Genomic DNA, 21818 nt, shown 5'->3' with positions numbered 1-21818 from the left:
GTAATCTGTATCATCAAATAATAACAGAAAATTGTAATACTTCGTAGTATTTAACAATCCAACACAAGTTGCAAAAATTTCTGTAATACTCTGCAGCTCTGCTTGCCAATTCAGAGATTATGTACTTCAATTCTGCTCAGATGGTACGTACAAAGGGATTAAACATGAATAACTGTGACAACAGTTGGACTGTTGGAGCTCTTTTGAAGGTTCTTGTTTCTGAACTGTTAAATTTTTGTACTGTCAGGCAACCTGAATAGGTTTTAGTGGCAGTTTGCCTCCATATATATCAGGAAGTTGACTCTCGTCGACATCTTCTAGCATAGTTGATGTTAACTGCCGTTTCTCCACGAATACTATCTGTCAATGACCGCGAAAATGGATTATGGGTTCAGTCATCACACAGTAAATTTCTTTGTTGATGAACTTTTAATCTTTTGACAATGTGCTATGAATTGGAATACTTACTTTGGTCTTGGTGTTGTCGTCGATAAAAGGGTATACAATCTTCCATACTGCCATGAAGATTCTTGGTGCATGGACTATGTACAGCTTACCTAATCTTTCTGGGTAGCAATCCTGCAAACAAACCCTTCATGTCAACAAGAAACTCAACATACCATACAATTTCTAGTTAAATTTGTTACTGAACTGTATGAAATTTAGGTAATTATTGTGATCATATATTACCACCTACCAAAGGGGCAGTCAAGATACTAATCCCATTTGTCTAAAGCAGAACAAATTTAAACTGGTTTACCTGCAAGATAGAGAGAGCCCCTAGATATCCTCTGATGTCGCTATTCGAGTATCCCCATCCTTGAAGATCTCCAATAGCACAAAACTTCTCCTGTCCAAGGGGCATCCTGATTAAATAATTAGATCAAATGTTACATTTAGTTTGGCTTTCAGCATCAATGTTGACACACATTAACTACAACCAATCAACCTTAGTTTTCAGGTGTTCTAAATTTCGACATTATTCACTAGTAGGCTTATTCAACAAAAAATACCACAAAGGCTTGTATGAAAATGCAACAAATAAATTTACTGTAGTAACCTTGTGCAGATCTTGTCAAGGACATATACGGCGAATCCTGTAAAACCACCAGAAAAGTAGAAAATAAACCATGTTATCAGATCAGAACGTACACCAAATTTCCTGCAGCTGTACAACATAGCAGTGAAGAATAGGATGAGATTGATTGCATACGTTTGAATTCATCAGGGTTGGTGTTTTGGAAGTGTCGTCGAGCCAATACAACCACTATAGGACGTCCTTTCTTATCGTTACCTCCTACAAAAGTTTTGTTTTGAGAAAGTTCATTCTGTATTTCTGACTCTGAGACATATCCATTAGGTATGAATGTTTTCCTCCATTTCAGATACTTCAAGAACATCGCCCCTGCCTTCTCCACATCTAGATCGCGAGCTCTTAAAAATCGTCTAAGTGTCATGTCATCTACATCCTGGTGTGCATTTTACAAACTTTTTTAGCTTTTTTTTTTTTTTTTGGTTAAAGGATCAGAATTTAATTAATAATCATACTACCCCTCCATGGTAGTAACAGAGTATACAGAGTCAAAAGCATACAGTTAATAGTCAAGGTGGTGACACAGCACCCAAATAAACCTGCCATTTCTTGCCAAAAGAACTACAGTTTTTAGCTTTATTTTAGTGTAAGTTATTGGATCATGCATTAAAATATAAAGAAGTTTTTTCATGCATATTAACTTTGTATTCATTTTTAGCGCCTTATATTCTAACTTGATCAATCAATGTACTCTATAACACTTATTTATAAACAGAAGAAATAAGTTTTTTAGTACCTTCAATTCTAATTTTCATACTATTTGGTTCCAAGTACTCCTTGATGATTATTTTTTTTTTTTTCCTAAGTATTCTGTTTTAGGATAATCCTAGCTATTTAAGGTTGAAAAGGCGACTTTTCTGTTTAGATTTTGTGTTTAGTTTATCCAATTATATGCAGAATAGAAATAACTAAAAATGTACATTTGTACAAATTATAATTATGCCAAAACAAGTAGGAATTGACAAAGAGAAAACCTTAGAAGAAGGATCACGACATTCGACAAAGGATCTCATAAGTGACACTTTATGTTGTTCTGCAGTATTTTCCTTGCCTTGGATGATCTCCTTGGCATGATCACTCCCTTCACCGGAGTCTTCCATTCGCGATTTTTTCCTTACTCTCTATCGATTTTTCTTTTGTTTGGAAATTTTCGCGCTGTCTAAGTAGTATGTCAATTCTCTCTAAATAAACTACACAAGTAGCTCAAGTGACAGCAATAGCGTGACAAGAGGGGAATGAATGAATGATTAACCAGATTTATTATCAACCGAAATTAAATGACTCGAATTACTTGTAGAATGTAGACATGTAGTACTGATGTAGTATATGGTCCTGAAAAAAAAATGCCACAATAGTAGTGTTAGATTGTTTAGAATGGTTATAATTGGGCATGCTAATTGCCAACTACTAGAATTTATGAGTACGTAATTTGCGTTGTTGAGTATGTAGGCCAGTTGGAATTGACAACAACGTGAGCTGCATGTTATGAAAAAAATTATTTTGTTGGGTTTAATTGAATGCGTAATATCTAGAACATGAAAAGACGATCATCTAACTACATTTATTTGAATGCATCATGCATGTATGATTTTGTATGGGTGATGTTGACTAGTTCAATTCTACTCTTATACATATTCTAGAAAATGGGAGATTTGTTACTATTGTGTGTTACGATTGTATAAAATGGGTTGTAAAACATTTTGTGATTGTCTTGTAATTAAAGCTTTGAGATCAGATTAGATCAAACTATTATGCCGAACAAATCTAGTGCTTACTTAGGAGATCATCATCTTGTGGCACAACTTTGTAACGCTTCATAATACAAGAGATTGAGAAGAGATAGAAACCAATTTATTAGGGGCTCACCGACTCAACAGTTTAAAAATAATACCGCGATAGAATAAGATGGTTTTGCTTGTATAATAATTTAGCGATCAATGACATTTAAAACTCTAACTTCTTAACCTTCATCACTATAAGGGGAAAGCCGGAAAGGCCAGTAAAGAAGGCGATGCCAGTTAGGGTCACAGTCCTGCACCCTTGGCGAAGTATGAAACAGTTCAACACATATCCCATAGCGATATACTAAGCAGATGTCAACGAAGAAAAAAAAAAAAAAACACACACACACACACACCCTCTACCATAATGTTATGCGAAAGTGATGTAGCTACAAGAGATAATTTAAAAACAAGGGACAACTTCTTTGCAAGAATGTATGTATGTATGTATATATATATATATATATATATATATATATATATATATATATATATATATATAATAATAATAATAATAATAATAATAATAATAATTTTAAAACAAGAATGTATCCACATAAGTTTTCGCCATTAACCTTATAAAGAGATACACATAAGTAGTAGATCACATATTAAAATCACAACTTCTCTACAAACAAACAACGATAAATCCATCTGGAACGTGGAGATGCACAAACTGACATCTTTCAACTATATGTTACAAACTACAATAGTTAAATCCAGGAAAAATAAAGGGAGAAAATACAAAAAAAAATATCACGAATTCCATTCCACATAGTATAATAGGTGATTTGTATGAACAGATGAAAGTCCCCATTCTTCATCGTCTCCACATTTGTATGTTGAACTGTCTAGGACAGCATAAGTTGCATAGAATCTCTCTATAAAAACTCATAATATTGTACAGCATGAGTTGGTCTTTTTTGCTTGCTTGTAGAACATCTGTGCCAAAAACATTAATTTGATACCGTAAGTTATCATCATGGCATGGTAGTTGCAATGCATAAAAGATAAAGATTTTTCCCAACACTTGAACTACAACGTCACAACCTTGATGTCCGATATTTTTTATTATTTTTTTTAAAGCTTCAAGCTAAATAAATTCTTGTTTGTCATGCATATCACAATTTCAATTTAAACAATTAAACTGATTATCAGGTTTCACAAAAAAAAAAAAAAAAAAAAAAAAAAAAAAAGATTATCATCAAAACAAGATAACAGATAAAAATTCTATAGGCAATAACATTAAATTCATACTTGTTAAAACACAAAACCCAAACTCCTGTTCTTATTCTTTAATTATTTATTTCCAATGCTTCATTCTCCCAATCCTAAAGTCCAAAAGAAGGTGATTTCACATCTAGCATGGTTTAGGCCCCCGCCACCCCCCCCCCCCCCTCCCCAATCTCTCCTTTTCTATCTACGTACTCCTATAACCTTCATAATTATTTTTCAGAGTGTTACTTTCAGATCCTTTCTGTACTTTTCCTCTTAGAACTTGTTTTGAGTAAAATCTCCAAAGAGAAAACCAAGAGTTCTGCCTTTTGCAGGTACCTGTGGGTATCTTTATTGCATCCAAATATCTAAATCTAAGTACAAATCATGAGAGCTCTGATGGAATGTACAAGTAGACAAATATTCCGCACATCACATTCTAACACACACATGAAATAAATTAAATAAACAAACAATATTATCAAATTTGAGTTATTGAGTTAAAACCTTAGCTTGCACATTGACACACAACAAAACAATTAAGCTTACTTGATACAGAAATTAAATGATCCTAGAATAACAAAATAAACAGTTTATCTTGGAACATTTCCTATGTTCATCTGTGAAAAGATAAAAATACAAATTTATAGGAAATTATTTTTGAGGCTGGTTGGTATAAAACAGTTATTTTCTCCGATAAAATTGCCACTGCACCAAAGTACAGTGTGGATTGGCAATGGGACACCTATGCAATAGATCAAGAGACAGTCCTCCCACATCTTACAGTGGAAAATAAAGGCCTAAACTGTAGGACAATATAAAGAGCAGCAAATTCTAAAACACACGGGTATCTGGCAGAAGTAAAAGGAACAAACACCACTTGCAAGAAATATATACATACAAGCAAACCCCAAACTTAAAAATAGCTAAAAGTTCTGAGCAATGATCATATAAACACCTGTGATGCAGCACTAAGATCTGAACTCTTTTCTACCAAGCTATCCAGCCTTTCACCACGCTCTAGGACACTATCAATTGTCTTATGCTGCAGAAAATTGAAAAAAGGATTAATAAAAAAATAACAATTTAAAATTATCAGACAATCAAATTGAAAGAAATAAAAGAGAGTATTAAGCAGACTCATTCCTGCAATAGTGCCATTACACCTACCAACTATATGCCCTTGTATACATTTTGACCATAAAGCACACTATATTTCTTATTAGGTTACCCTATCATCACATTGCAGAAAAAGGAACTGTCGGATGAGCAGTATTGCAGTTGCAATTATATATATATATATATATACATATTAAAGTAATACATGTCAAAAAAAAAAAAAAAAAAATGTCAACAAAACTCTAAGCATTGACATAGCTTTCTAGGATTACCAAATCTTTTCAGATAACTACCCTCAAATGGTTCAAATTTGATATTACATAACCTAAAGCTGTAAAAGCTGCTGCTTTAATTATTGAAGGCTGGGCAGAGAGTTATAAAGAGCTTTTGTACCTAAAAATGTATGTAACAAAACAAAAATGGCATAAACTCAGTACACAAGTACATGTAAAGGCATGTATATGTGAAGCAAGGCAAAGCAAACTTTTAAGAGTTGGTGACAAGTACATAATAAGGTTAATAGAATAGATTGATCGTAAGATACAAGCTGTCAAATCACAGTTTTAGCAAGCAAAAGACATATTGAAATAGGCTATGTTACTCAGATGACAGTGCAAATTTCGTACAAGAATAATCTTAGTTTCATCCAGCTCCCTTTGAATCTTCAGTAGCTTATCAGCTTCAGCTGGGTCCTGTAGATTTAGTAAAAGAAACCATGATCAGTTCTGTCTCAAACAGCATACACAATTAAAGTATCTCAGTCAACATACAAAAATACCAACACAGAAATACCTGGTACTTGGCCAAAGCCTCATTCAAATAAGGCCATGGTTGTGTGCTATCAGAAGTTACACCTTTCCATGAGTCACCAAATGCCTTTTTGTATTCATCTAACACCTATAAAACATTAACATCAATAGCCATCCATGGATTGAAGTAATTCAATTGCTACGGTTACTTTGTCAATTTATCAAAAAAAAAAAAAAAGAAGGGGGATATAATAGTGTCACTAACAATACCAGCTGAAAATTTGCAGATCAAATTATCTTAAACTAAAAGTAGATAACTGTAAATAGGCAATAAATAAAGTAGAATCCTTATTCCAACATCAACATCTGCAAGAAGGGGGAAAACTAAGGTGAGCATTAGTTCAAACTACGTTACAATGAAGAACAAGCTTTTGACTTAGTTCGTACGGCGGCTTAGCTCACCAAAAGATTCGTAAAATATAAAAAAAATTATACCTATTTCAAGGGGATAAAATGTTACCGAATTAACCCCCACCCCCATGAACCGCAAACCGAATTGGAACCCCATACCAAATCTAATACTAGTAAATTGGCTTGGAGGATATTATACTCAGAATTACTATTACAATATAGCATACAACATGAATTCTTAAAACTATTTTACAAGAGTGATTCGGGGGTAAAGAAAGGATAAACATTATCAACAAAATGGAATAAACAATAGAGAGCAAATGAGGAAGGAAGAAACTAGTAAGGACACACACACAAAAAAAACAAAAAAAAAAAAAAAAGGAAAGAAAAAAGAGATTAAAGTTGTGAGATAATCCAGAAGACAGTCGTGTGTGTGTGTGTGTGCGTGAAAAAGAAAATAAGAAAACAGAGATTAACGTTGTGAGATTCCAGAAGACAGTCTCGTGTGTGTGTGTGTTTGTTTGTGTGTGCGTACGCGTGGGCGTGTGCGCATGTGTGTGTGTTATAGGAGATACTTCCAGCTAGCGCAGTTGCAGATAAAGACTGACAAGTGCGGTTAGGAGACACTACCGGCTAGCACAGTTTCAGATAAAGATACTACCAGCTAGCACAATTGCAGAAAAAGATACTACCAGCTAGCACAATTGCAGAAAAAGATACTACCAGCTTGCACAGTTGCAGATAAAGATACTACCAGCTAGCACAGTTGCAGATAAATACCAACAAGTGCAGTTAGGAGACACTACGAGCTACACAGTTGCAGATAAAGACTGACAAGTGCAGTTAGAAATCATAAGAGAGGACAGCAGAAAAAGCGAAGTAACAGTACACAGACACACACACAAACATTTTAACAAAGCCTTACATTCTAAATTTTATCTCTAAAAGACATAATAAAAGTTTTTACCATTTGAACCCTTGATCTACAAATTAGTAAATTACTTCACAAGACTATCAAGATTCAAGAATGGATGAAATTCGGTGACACTTCTTCATCCCCCACCCTCCGCCTGATTGTCATGTCAACCAAGCCCTATGGCCATCTTCATTTCAATGATAAAGAAACCAACAAGGCCCCCAATCAAAATGGATCCTAATACCAAAAAAAGTCCATAAAGTTTTATCCTTCCATTTCATCAATAGCTCGTTCAAATTACAAGTCCAATATTTTCATCTTCACCTAATATAAAGATTTTGTTGGTTTGAAGACATGGTATGCGTCAACAGCCATGTTGCTAACTCCAATGCTACACATGTTCCTGTGTCACCTACTCTTTAGATCATTTTGACAAACAATACTTGATGAGTTATAATAGAGCCTAAAGACACAATTATCCACAATTATGTTCAAATTGTAAATTTAACACCGTTATGCACTGGTGTCAATATATAAGCAGATGAGATACCAGCAGAGGCTTATTCTCTATACCATAAGTAAATCACATTACATGTAACAGGGCAAAGTACCTGAGTTAGCAGCGAAAATGCGCTCCGGACTGGGTAGGGGTCATCCATAAAACCCAGTGCACAAAGGCCCCCTCTATTGTAAGCATGCACCTTGTATTCTGATCAAAAGAAGGAAAAAAAAAAAAAAACTCAATCTCACACACACACAAAAGAAGAAAAAATTAAATAAAAGCTAATACTGAACATAAATCTGACAATCTCATTAAAGCTGAACAAGAAAAAGATGTGAATGTTCAACTATTAGCATAATCTTTCAATCACACTTTAGTTTTAGCTAAATCACTCGTCAACCAAAAAGAGCAAACTCAAGTAACGAACTAACGACACTTGTAGGACTCATTCATAGGGCAACCGCGAACCGCTGGATTCATAAGCAAAGTGATATCAAACCCTAATAGCAATCCTGAACATAATTAAACATATATGTAGTATTTGACATTCCCATTATAATAGCTGAAACAAGGTAATCTCTGCATGAATGTTCAATCATTCAACATATTTCTTCAATCAAATTACTTTTAGCTAGAACACTAATCAACCAAAACCGCAAACACGAATTATTGTACTCTTAAAAGGTGTAACTTAGAGGGCAATATCCAATATATTTAAATCAAAACAGTTGGTAAGCGAACCCAAACCTCAATCCTGATCATTATCTAACACAATAATTATCCAATAAGCAATCAATTTGATTTCAGCATATCATTACAACATTACAGCTGATCCTAAAAAAAATCTAATGATCAAATTTGCTGAACTAATCATTGAATTTCAATTCCAAATCCATGAAATCAACCCAAAAAATCGAATAATCCTAAACCCACCAAGCTCAAGTATCCATTATTGATCACAAAAACAGACAATCAACAAGAACAATTGAAAACTAAAATTGGAAAGAATTATGATTAAAAGAAAAAATAGAAACCTTCGTGTTGAACAGATTGACGTTGGCCAGGAAGGGTGCGTTTGGCAACAGTACGAGAGACGAAGACGATGAATTCACGAACGCTGGATCTCTGGAAGAATCCGAAGGTACTGACATCCGATGCATTTGCTAAGATTATCGGGTTTTCTTCGGTAGACCCGCATTTCAAAACCACAATTGCCGTGATCTTCATCCTCAGTTGTTGGTTTTCTCTCTCTAGAGTTTTCTCTCTCTACAAAACTGAGATGAATCTTATAATTTGATTTAAAGGTTTTGTTGTCTGAAAAGAAAGGTGTTCGAAGATGATGACCAATGTCACAATTATTAGCAACAGCCTGAATGAAGACCTTCAAAAACTTGGGAGAATCAAGCAACACCAGGTAGCGTTTCTTTTTTTTTTTTTTTTTTCCTTTAACGAGGAACCGCTGATAGGGAGAAAATAAAAGTTTATTAATTATTACTAGTGGCATTTTCGCGGCATTTTCGTAAATAAATCAACAAAAAAATTTCAGTTAGTATAACATCTTCGTAAATAAGTCAACATTTGTGGGACTCGTATATTAATTAAAGTTGTTAACTTATTTATGAAAATGACGTGCTTACTTGGATTATTTTTTTAATATATTTACGAAAATATCATTAGATAAATACATGAATGGTGGCTCCCTCGCTAATAGGGATGAAAATATTAAATGGATATCCGCTAACTTAATCCATCCACTTAAAATAAATGGACGAATTTTTATTGGATCTAGTTCACACTAATTTATTGTGGACCACTAACATTAGAGAAACTATGGTTGTTTTATTTATAAAAAAAAAGTCACTATAATAAAATGAAGGTCACTATGTTGAAAATAAAAGTTATTTTGGTAAAATATAGGCTATAAGAGGTTAATTTTTTAAATGAAATATTTTATAAGGTCAATATAAATAATAAAGGTCACTATGTTAAAATTAGGGTCATAACGTCGCACTTAAAGTTCACAATAGTATTAAACGTTATACAACTATTAATAAAGGTTACTACCTTAAAAATAAGGTTACTATGTTAAAAATAAGTGTCACTATATTTAATATAATGTCAGTTGCGTGTGTATAAACCTCGGGTCCACAATAATATTATTGTGGACCAGGTCCACGCCAGTATTTTTGATGGACGAAAACCCGAAATAAATAGATGAAAAGCGAGTGATGGATGGAGTGGATGAAGAATCAGATCGAATGTGGATGAAGATTTTTTCACCCACAACCATCCACCCAACGTTTGACATGTATAAGGATTTTTAATCAAAGAGTTTTAATAAAAGTAAAAATATTAAAATATACAATACTTTATTTTGTTGCAAATTAAAGTTAAATAAAAAAAAATATTAAAATATACAATAAAAATACTTTATTTTGTTGCAAATTAAAGTTTTCAAAGAATATGTAGTTAGTATTTCCTTTTTATTTGAAAAATAATAATATTTTATGGTAAAAATAACCATAGATTAAATTTTAAGCGAAATTTTTTCATATGTTCATACATTAGTCACTCGATCCACCCGTTTCATCCATGGACAATGGATGGACTGATCTAGATGATGGTTGAAGCGGGTGATGGATGGATGTAGATGAAATAATTAGAATGATGGATGGATGAGGGTGAAGCTTTACCCGATCCAAATCCGATCCATTGCCATCTCTAACCGCTTATTGTTAGCGATTCTTCTACTTAAGGAAGTTGAAAGAAGATTATAAGTGTGATATATTTTAATTAGAAGAGCCGCTGACGATGATAACGCTTTTATTGTATAGAAACACTATCCGTAGCACACATCAATTTCTCATTAATCCAAAATCTATTAACTAATACTAAAACAAAACATGCTGACATCATCTTTTTCCAAAATTGCACATGTCACTTTCACATGAAGAATTTTCCCGCCTAAAAGCTTTAATGACATCATCATTTTTTTTTTAGCTTAGCTAATCTATTTTTTATTGCTTTCAAGATTGATTCATAAATAATGATTACAAAAATCAAATAGATCATCTATAGACTACTATACAACCTGTTAATTGTTAGAAGCTAGATAATAATTATGATAACGTTGGAACTACCGTAGTAATTGTATACTATACATGGTTTTTTTCTTCAATTTCATTGATATGTATTTTTAAGTCACTTTCTTTCGGCTATTTCAATTATAAATTGTAAATAATGTATAGTGGTTCATATATTCTTACCTTTAAATTATTTTTATATCTAATTTTATTTTCTTTATACAATGTAATGCAATAGAGCATATAAAAGAAATATTAGTTTTAAACGTGCATCGCACCGGGATAACCTAGTATAATAATTAAAAAAAAATAACAAAGCTACCACCAATCCTACGTGGACAATATGGTGGGAATCAATTTTAAAACAGATGCAAATCGAGATTTATTTTGTGCTTTAGCAATTTTGAGGGAAATCGTTGAGAAAACTTGCTATCGATGAAAGGCGCGTGTATATATACACATTATTCTTGTAGACTTGGTTTAAAACAAAAATCAACACAGTACACAGGTGAGCCAGTCAACGAGTATACTGTGGTATTGCCCACGACTCCACAAGTGATGGGATGGAATTGCTTTGGTTTTGGTGGTGAATGCGTGTATGACATTTTAGGCCCATCATCTATCAACATGCAGCTATTCAAGTCACCTCACACCCGGCTCTATCCAGAGATTCAACTTGAAGTATACTCTTTTTGTTCAGAATTGATAGTCATGACGCCTTTTGTTTTCTAGATTTAGTAGTTAGCTTAAGAAAAAGTAATAGCTTTACCAATACTTGTACATTCGAAGAAAAGGATTGTGTTGACATGGTAATTATTTACGGACAGAACATTCAGTCTTTCGTATTGGGTAATTTTAAGAATGGGTTGAATCAGATTTACTGTGCAGCAGTTCTAGCTCAATTAATAAAAATTCAAAGTTAAGATTGCTGAATTTGTGATACTGTAGTATTTGGTGCAGAACCAGACATGAGTGAGTTAATGTTGAACCAAACAGTCAGGGAGAACATAAATCCCAAACTTTTTCGATCTGTATTTCAACAGCACTCAACCAAACACGAACACCATTATTGAAAGCTTTAGAACAGAGAACTTACATATAAGCAGACGCCGATATACTATAAAGAAAATTGGAGAACAATTGGACTACTAATCTAATCTTACAGGTCAAAAATCGTGTTTGTATAACAAAGGCAGATCTGTCTATCAACCACCCCAGGAAAACTGCAGCACTGTAGCATTTGTGCAGCATCCCTAGGCATTGTCCTACTTCCTAAGACAATAGCATACAATTCCTTTCTGTAATCCAAAAGAAGTGAGGTGTCCCTCAAGACAAAAACCTAGGGGAAAAATAAGAAAAACAAAAAATCTGGAGCAGAAGATAGACACGCCTTAACTTTCATCAAATCTTGTGAAGTCCAATGTTCAAGTCAGAGGATATAGAGATGAGAAGTGGCATCGTGGGGTGCCACTCAGCCTTAAAAACCCGTTTATGATGGGCTTTCACAGATTGAGAAGGCTTGTGAGAGTTGTATCTGATATCAAATACATGGATCATTGGGTCTGCTGAACCTGAAGTGAGGTACAGACCATCAGGAGACCATGCCTGATTAATCAAAGCTGACTGAGACTCGCTGCTTTCTTGCTTCCACCCAAATGCATGAAGTTCTGAGTTCCTCAGCCTAATATCAAACAGTCGAAGTTGCCTTTCTGGGGTCCTGAAACAAAATGCATAACTCATAAGAAGCAAGGCACAAACTTAGAATTTTGGGACAAGGGCAGCTTCAAGTTTTGGGATCATCAGATAACTTAATAAAGTACTGCGTAATGATTTCAATCTCCTATAGCAGTGCTAAATTCTACTCTAATTTACAAAAGTTTTCGACAAGTTCAAAATAAAAGAAACTTTCAAGCTTCATGAATCATGATCAAGGACAGGATACCATATTATTACATTAAATCTCAAGTTCTCAACCCTATTGGCCTGTCTCAAAGAAATCAGAATGAATTTAAAACACTGAATTTTCATACAGTTATAAGATGCAAAAGTTCAGATTACAGCAATGCATAAGAAGCTTGAATAACAGAATATTCTGATCAGTGGTCTTCTTATAGTTATTTTCAATTACTATAAAATATATCACCAGAACTCTCAGCAGTGTACACCACCTAAAATTGGAACCAACAAGCTCTAGCTTTGAAGAGGAAAAGAGGAAAAAAACCAACTGATTCCATCAGTTCAGCCACAATCCCGTTTAAGAATTGATTCCAATAAAAATAGTAGAAGCCTGGTTATAGACAGAATGCAAAAAGATGCAGCATGGAGCTGGCGCAACGAAACAATATGCAGAGTTGTTTGCATGATTGTTCAAATGTGAAATTCATGATAGTGTTAATATTTTAAAAGTCAGATATGCTATACAGTAAATAATACCACCACTACCTTTCTTTATCTCCTTAAAACCCAAGATGGTTGGAACCCCTAGAAGAAGGTTGCATCATGGGAAAAAAGAGAGGACAAAGGGTGTGTAAAGTGTCAAATATGTGTGGTTGAATATAATGTGAATTGTAGATGCCTAAAGTCTATCAAATAATGAAATCATCTATCAATTCCAAAATGAACAATACACATAGATCAAATACCTCACCGCTCTATTAGCTTTTCATTGCCACTTTTATAAGGTATAGTTCAGCTAATTGGCCTGCAACCACCTGTCAAGGTATCACGACATTGGCTGATTCACACAATATGGATTCCTAATGCAGGCAAGGAAAAGTAAAAGTGTGAAGCACATCACTACCTCCTACCCGCTTCACATATTCTCATATCTTCTTGCATAAAATTTTTACTTCCCCTTGAATTTAAAACTATATACTAAGCAGCACCTCAATATAGAAGAAAATAGAAGCTAAAAGCACACAATATATAGAAGAATATCATTGCATGATTAAGGTTGCCATTTACCCTGTCTGAACCATGAAAAGGTGGTAATCACATGGATTAGGAAGCACACTCATGCATTTGCTATCTATTTGATGTTTGTAATCCGCCCTTCCAGCAAGCACATCATATCCAATTATTCTCTTATCTGCACCAGCAGACACTACCATTTGCTTGTGGCGCATCCCAGCAACTCCCATGACCGCAGATGAATGCAGATTCCTATGCAATGTCTTTGGTTTCCATACATCACCACCATCTTTCTCATTCCAAGATATGACAGCATGATCACTACCACCTGTCATAAAACAAGTATCATCCCAAGGCATGAATGCAACACTATTGATGATACCCTTGATGTGCGGCTTCTCCTCCAGGAAAGATACACGAGCTCTCTGTCAAAGTCAGAAATATTAGACATCTCTCAAATCTCCTTATTTTACAGAAATATTAACAATCTATGGTATAGTAATATAACAAGAGGGTAAGACACAGAAGTAGTCCAACACCTGGCTTTTGTTCAAATTCAGCACTGATATCTGGTTATCCCCACCATCGGCACTATACACGGCAACTAGCCTATTCCCTTCCGGATGCCAAGCTATATCTTCAGGCCATCTCCTCTGTTTTGGAGATAGACATTCTGTAGAGCTCAAAAGAGTTGCACCTGATCTAGATTACAGTACGAAAAACATGCAAATACCAATCAGCGCCTAAAATAGTAAGCTTAGAAGAAGGAACTGATAAAGCAAAGTAATGCTAGCACTTTCACTGAGCTTTTTGAGCTACACTCAATCTCTTTATATCTCCCTTCTTGATTACAGATTGGATTAATGCTGACAGAGTTTGTGTTTATTTACATATCTGTTCAAACAATATTATAGAAATATATATCGCATATCATATCATAATTCAGATCAATAAGTAATCATAATTACAAGAGCTGGGGTGAAGTGGAATTTACATACTGACATTCTTAGGCATAAAAAAGCAAATAAACATTTACAAGTTAGCCAAACTCTTAAGATCTAGATATAAGATGGTTATCCTTCCACATAACATGTTTCAACCAAGCAACTATACAAACTTTGAATATTTAAAAATAAAATATAAAAATAAATAAATAAATAAATTAAACTGATCAAGATATCAGCAATTTAGCACCAAGTTAGCTTACATGGAGAAGTCCTACTTCACTAGAGCAAGTGAGCAACCGTGTATGCTCACTTATGCCTCAACTTTCAAACTCCATAATAAATAATTAAAAACATTTGTGATTCAAAGACAAGAGATAGAGATGCCCCTTGCATTCACATGTACAATGGTTTCCTAATACTAATTATTTTGTTAAAGTTCATGCAAAGTTGCAAACGACATGAAGCTAATTTGGGTTTGGATCTTTCACCACATGAAATATTAACCATAAGCATAGCCTCACTCACAGATTCCTTTCATTGAACTCCAGCCTCAAAACAAAATGGAAAAAGGAAAGAAATAAAAAGAAAAAAAATAAAATAAAATAAAAGAAAAATGAAAAGAAAAGGAAAAAGGAAAGGTATGGAAAAGGAAGAAAGGACAAGTTTTATGTTTCATCAAGCACCATTCATCCTCCCATCCACTCCTGAAGACACATCAGAGCTATCTTTACAACATTAACAATATTGAAAGAACATGACACAAGTCACATAAAGGATCAGAATCACAATTTGACTAAGAGGCAGGATGGGGAATAAAGCATTTAAGAATTAAACATGTTTTTATATATGCACCAATGTACAGAACTTCTGATGCTTTTTATTTCATTAAATATTCCATATCTGAATTGCCTCGTGATAACAGATTATTTCACTCAAGATCCCAGTCAGAAATCAACAATAACTACAATACATGGAACAATCTTAAAAACAGATAAGAGAGTCAGATATTACATACCCTTTAGCCTGGATCTGCCATAAATTCACCATTCCATCAAGTGCACTGGAGCATATCAGCAACACAAAATGAAATATTTAGCAGCTTGTGACTTGGTAAAAAATCATTTAAGAAAATGCAGATAATATTCCTTCCATCACAGGAAACAGCATGTTTAGAGCCACCATTAGTAATTAGCACATTGACACATCCTTTATGCCAATGCTGATGGGCTAATATCTAATGCTGAGTCAATCTATCTCTGTCCTCCTGAACAAGAGTGTTAACATCCATGACAGCTTTTCTAAATGGATAGATACCTGTTCACACAGGCTTATCTTGTACTCCCTCCATCCCTAAATTAAAAGCCTCTTTCTCTTTATTATGTGAGCAATAAATGCTAGAAAGAGGCTTTGTATTAAGGGACGGAGGAAGTATCATTTAATCAGAAGGATGAGACGTAAACTTCATAGTTTTGACTAAAATGTTCTACTCTTTCTTAACGATAAACCTTACAAATACGATACTTGTGAAGATAAAACTATCATAGGATTAATGAAAAACTTCAAGTGACCCTTACAAACACGGTACTTGTGAAGTAATAAACTATGATAGGATCAATGAAAAATCTTCAAGTGTCAGTTCATTAATAATTGTTACAATTTCTAAATCTCTTAAACAAAATAACTTGCAAACTAGAGATTCATTTCATATCTTCTCTACTGATGAATTATCACAACAGAATAAAAATGTCGTCCAGAACATATTTAAAAATTTCGAAAAAAGTAAATAAGGCAATTCGAGAACCGTGAAGACAAATCAAGTTAGATCGCTACCTGGTAATGAAGAGCTTATCAATCACAGGACATATAGTCAGACTTCTGAGCTTCCTTTTATGCTGACTTGAGATATGAGTACTTGCATAGCTCTTGATCATAGTTGGTGAAGAAGAGCTGCGTACTTTGGATGTTAATTCAATATGTTCTTTGCATTCTGTAAACACCATTGTGTGAGGGAAAAAGCACATTTCTTTCAGCATGGAAACCCAAGAAGCTAAAAACTAATACTATAACCAATAATTCCATGATGTAGGCAGGTATATCTTACCAAGCTTCCTCTTTGCCCCTACAACCTGGGACTTTGCATCTTCTGATCTATCTCCTCTTGCCTTTACAGGAGTATCATGGCGACTGGGTGAAGCTTTTGGACCATAAGATCTATCTCCTCTTGCCTTCACAGGACTATCATGGCGACTGGGTGATGCTTTTGGACCATGAGATCTATCTTCTCTTGCCTTCACAGGACTATCATGGCGACTGGGTGATGCTTTTGGACCATGAGATCTATCTCCTCTTGCCTTCACAGGACTATCATGACGACTGGGTGATGCTTTTGGACCAGTTTCAGCCACAGTCATTGGCCGGGAAGATTTTTGGTTACCACCTGGAATCAAAAGTTGTGGTTTGGATTGCAACTGATGCTGAGAGGAGCCTCCATTCACTGGATTAGATCTGTGCTCCTTTTTAAGACCAAGCGGAATATTCCACTTAATGTCGCTTATTTTGCGCCGAACATTAACCAACTTATTTTGTGAATCATCTAATCTCTGTTTTGCTTGTTTAAGCTGCAGAATTTTCCTAAAAAATTAGGCAGTGGATCCTTCGAGATTTGTTGAACAAAATCCTAAGTTATCATCAGCAAAATATACTCCAACCCGATGAAAAGAGAACAAAGGTAAATTTTCAGTATGCTTCGTCAGAAGTTATAGCTTCTAAAACGTGTAACTGGCCACCTAAATAAATTCTAGGCAGGAAAAAAATAATAAGTCATTGAAATGCTTCTAGTTCCAAGCTTCTCACTCTCATCTAGATAAAGCACAGAATAAAAATATTCCCTTCAAGAACTCTTGACAGCTTTTCATCTTCAGCATCCGTAGGCCTCATTCAACACCTTTACTGATATATGCGATACAATCTATCGCCTATCTACTTTAGGTTCCATGATCCTCATCTACAAAATTCCCTTTTTGTTTCAAGCTTAAAGTCTGTATTCTATGTCATTTCCCAATATGATAATTGTTAGTATGGAGTATTACTTTATTTTAAAGATGTGAAAATAAAGTTTATAGTTCTAATAGTTCTTGTCTGATAATAATGAATTGGGAGAAAGAAAAGAGCAAGTAAAAAGGGATTATAACTTGATACCAAAGCTCCTTTTTATGGTCTCATTTCTTTTCTACACCAAATTGATCGGAATTCGAAAAAAAATAAGAAAGCTAACAAGAGTTCAATTCATTTCCTTACCATTGAACTCTCCAAACCCTAAAACATAGAAAGTAGATTCCCCTTTCTTCCTAATCACTAAACCTAAGTACGTTTAACAGCAAGAACAACAATTTCTTCCCTATCTTTTCACTTCCTTTTTCTCCCCTTCTTTCTTTTCGTCGCCAACCGGTCCGTGCCCGAGCAACTTTTTACAAAATACAACTTTCATATGAACAAAAGCAAAAGAACAACAACATTTAGCATTGTAAAATGAAAATGTTCTCTTTTCCAATTATAAATTTCAGACAAAATATTTCCATTGCTCCCTAATACAAACTTAAACACAATCATATTCATTCAAATCAACCCTAATTCATATATAACATACCCATTGAAGAACCCCATCAACAAACATCAATATAATACAAGAAAAACCCAAAATTCAACCACCCAAATCATAAAATCATCAAGAACCCCATCACCAAACATCAATATAATACAAGAATAACAAATTCAAAAAAACCCATTAAATTCTGCTACAAAACAATGCAGTAAATTAAAACAATTAAACAAAAAATGAAGAATTGAAGAAAACCTGAGTTTGGTAATAAGCGATGCGAGTATTAAGATGTTCAACTTCTTTGGTACGATGTTCAATGAGAGCAACAAGGGCTTCTTCTTGTTCATCATATCTGCTAGTACTAGCACTTCCATCATCATCATCAGAATCATCATTAACAACAAAATCATCATTATCTTTGGTAATAGTATAGTTATTAATGGTTAAATTTTTGTTATCATCTTCAGCATCTGAATCAATCTCTCTTTTGGGTTTCTTAAGTATTCCTCTGCCGTTCATTTCGCTCATCTTTCTCTCTCCTCTTCTCTTCGTTGGTGGTTGCGGTTGTGGTTGCTGCTGCCACAAACTTGAACTGAAAACTCAAATTATAAGGCGGTCCATTTTTGGGTGTAGGTATCATACCATTTATTCATTCACATTTTTTAGAATTTTTTATAAACTAAAACACGAGTTTTAAGCTGCCGTCTCAAAATAAAAGTCTCATTTAGTTTAAGGTCTTAAGGATAAAGTTTTTAAAGAGTAAGCGAGTAAGTCATAAATGTGAATGGTCATTCACAGGTTTTTTATTTCTTTGTTGAGCTGTTTGAGTATTACGCCGTTACCCTCTACTTATCATGTGTGATTGGAAAGTCAAGAAACATACTTTAGTTATTAGATCGTGTTAACACATGAAATCTAACTTGAGATCCACATGATTTCATATATCTAATTTGTAAAGAATAATACCAACATGGAAACTTAAATTTGAAGAGTTGTGGTTAAAAGTTACAAAAACAGCTTATAATTTTTTTTGAAAGAAAACGGGGATTATTATTAAGAAATATCAATCTCCGCAAAAGTCAATAAACTTTGCGGAAACGGACCAAGGCAAACAAACTCATCACAGTTCCTAGTATCCCACCTAGCAACGAGGTGAGCTACCGTATTCCCCGCCCTCTTTACATGAGAAATAGAAAAAAGACCAAAAGACATAGACAGAGCAACAATATCATCAATAAGGAGGAAGAGAGGTGAGCAGCCCCTCGTCTTTTGCATCACTTTCAGCACCACACTTAAGGCATCACTCTCCACTTGTAATCTACCATAACCCAATCTTCTAGCAATCTGCAACCCAAACAACACAGCAGCAGCCTCGGCATACTCCACAGACCAGCCATCACCACCCCTTTTTACAGCAGCCGCAACAATTTCCCCACAATCGTTTCTAGCAACCACCCCCACTTGGGTACTATCACACACATAGGCATCACAATTAATTTTAATGGTACCTTGAGATGGTTTGCACCAACAATTAGCGGCAGATGGGGTAGAACGAGCAACAGGGGGACTGATCTTCTTAGAGTAGCTATTATATTCACATACCAGTTTCACCATACCTGATGCAATAACAGTCGGGTCAAAGGTTTCAGTTTTAAAAATTGCCTTATTCCTACAAGTCCACGCAGCCCAACAAAGAGTTACAATGCTCTTCAGTTCATCCTTTGACACATTATCATTCAACCAAAGAAGTCTTGTAGAGAAGCTGTCCTCAGGAGCTTGAGATAGGATCTCTTTAAAGTTGCTCACATCCCATATCTTCCTTGCAGCAGAGCAGTGAAAGAGGGAGTGAAGGATTGACTCATCACCATTCCCACATACAGCACACAACTTATCATCTAAAATGTGGCGATAGACTAACCTTTCTCGTACAGCAAGGAAGCCCTTACAGGCCCTCCACAAGAAATGTGTTCACCATCTCTACATCCCAAGAGTTACTACCATGGTCGATTAAATCAATTACCCTTAGGTTTAAGTCACTATCCACGGAAGGGGTTGGGACTAAAGTGGATGTGTTGCCAGGTAGCCACGCATCACTCCATACATTGATTTCACTACCATTCCCCACCCTCCACTTCAGCCCATCAAGTAACAATGATCTTGCTCCCCACATACTCCTCCAAGCATAACTAGGATCAAACCCCACACTTGATTTCAAAACATCACAATTTTTGAAATATTTTGCCTTGAGTGTCTTGTGTAAGAGAGTGTCTGTATTGTGGTGTAGTCGCCAAAACTGTTTTGCTAGAAGAGCTTGGTTAAAATACCGGAGGTCACGAAACCCCAGGCCACCTTTACCCTTCGGCTGACAAAGCAAATCCCACCTCTGCCAATGCAGTTTCCTACCTGAATCCGTGGACCCCCACCAAAATCTCGCTAGAAGTGAATGAAACTCATCAATTAAAGAATCCGGGATTTTGAAAATACTCATCATATACGTCGGAATCGCTTGAGCCACAGCTTTAATGAGAATTTCCTTTCCCGGTCTAGAGAGTAATTTCTCCTTCCACCCTTGAAGCTTCTTCCATAGTCTTTCTTTGAGTCCTGCAAAAATCACTTTCTTCGATCTGCCAATAATAGTAGGGAGGCCTAAATATTTTTCATGCTTTTCAACCTCCTGTACACCAAGAATCTCAATAATTTCCTCCCTCCGAACAGTATTAACATTTTTGCTAAAAGATACATCAGTTTTGCTAAGATTAACCTTCTGACCCGATGCCCTCTCATACTTGCTGATAATGTCAGCTATAACGGAGCATTCTTGCACATTAGCTCTAGCAAAAAGAATACTGTCATCGGCAAAAAATAAATGAGACACTCTAGGAGCTCCCCTGCAAATTCTGGCACCATGAATAAGGTTATTTGTTGCCGCTTTATTTAATAAAGTTGAAAACGCATCAGCACAAAGCAGAAACAAATATGGAGAAATGGGATCACCCTGTCTCAATCCCCGAGTTGGAGTAACGGAGCCTGAAATTTTCCCGTTAATTTTAAAAGAAAAATTAACACTCTCAAGACAAGCCATGATACGACCTATCCAAGCATCGGAAAAACCCATCTTCTTCATTACCAACTCCAAAAAAATCCACTCCACCCTGTCATAAGCCTTACTCATATCGAGCTTCAAAGCAATGTTCCCCTCCTTCCCACCTCCACCTCTCTTCATGTTGTGAAAAATCTCGAAAGCAACAATAGCATTTTCAGTGATAAGACGCTTCGGGACAAAGGCACTCTGATTTTGTGATACAACATCCCCTAAGAATCCCTTCAATTTATTGGCCAACACCTTCGAAACAATCTTATATATTACATTACAGCAACTAATTGGCCTAAACTCAGAAATCAACTTCGGATCATCACATTTCGGAATGAGAACCACACAAGTATTATTAACATCTTTTAAATCCGCTTCCCCTTTCCACCATTTTTTCACAAAA

The 21818-nt window shown here is 35.0% G+C and overlaps 3 protein-coding genes across 3 annotated transcripts in view; all 3 read right to left on the bottom strand.

Annotated features, from left to right (window-relative positions):
* Positions 1-2266, bottom strand: part of LOC145599004 (uncharacterized) — a 2421-nt gene extending 155 nt beyond the window's left edge. Inside the window, exons 1-6 of the mRNA XM_081655414.1 lie at positions 2068-2266; positions 1214-1469; positions 1061-1097; positions 761-866; positions 469-579; positions 1-360 (exon numbers count right to left, since the gene is read on the bottom strand). The exon at positions 1-360 is cut by the window's left edge and continues 155 nt beyond it. Coding sequence (XP_081511540.1) covers positions 244-360; positions 469-579; positions 761-866; positions 1061-1097; positions 1214-1469; positions 2068-2193 — 753 coding nt within the window. The 5' untranslated portion in view covers positions 2194-2266 and the 3' untranslated portion in view covers positions 1-243. The remainder of the gene's footprint in view (positions 361-468; positions 580-760; positions 867-1060; positions 1098-1213; positions 1470-2067) is intronic.
* Positions 2267-3423: 1157 nt separating this feature from the next.
* On the bottom strand, positions 3424-9205 carry LOC145598009 (VAMP-like protein YKT61). The gene is made up of 6 exons (XM_081654296.1): positions 8821-9205; positions 7896-7993; positions 6001-6105; positions 5835-5900; positions 5048-5134; positions 3424-3816 (listed from the first exon to the last, which is right to left on the bottom strand). The coding sequence occupies exons 1-6, from the start codon at positions 9011-9013 to the stop codon at positions 3766-3768; spliced, it is 600 nt and encodes a 199-aa protein (XP_081510422.1). The 5' UTR covers positions 9014-9205; the 3' UTR covers positions 3424-3765.
* A 2793-nt stretch (positions 9206-11998) lies between these two features.
* LOC145597767 (uncharacterized) lies at positions 11999-18944 on the bottom strand. Its single transcript, XM_081654011.1, has 7 exons — positions 18580-18944; positions 16828-17344; positions 16557-16713; positions 15742-15786; positions 14319-14481; positions 13834-14204; positions 11999-12586 (listed from the first exon to the last, which is right to left on the bottom strand). The coding sequence occupies exons 1-7, from the start codon at positions 18850-18852 to the stop codon at positions 12271-12273; spliced, it is 1842 nt and encodes a 613-aa protein (XP_081510137.1). The 5' UTR covers positions 18853-18944; the 3' UTR covers positions 11999-12270.
* Between the last annotated feature and the right edge of the window lie 2874 nt (positions 18945-21818).

Source organism: Chenopodium album, chromosome 20 (assembly GCF_948465745.1).
Source record: "Chenopodium album chromosome 20, dcCheAlbu1.1, whole genome shotgun sequence".
Classification (NCBI taxonomy): domain Eukaryota; kingdom Viridiplantae; phylum Streptophyta; class Magnoliopsida; order Caryophyllales; family Amaranthaceae; genus Chenopodium; species Chenopodium album.
The sequence above is the reverse complement of the archived record's forward strand: the minus strand, read 5'-3'. Positions and strand labels throughout refer to the sequence as shown.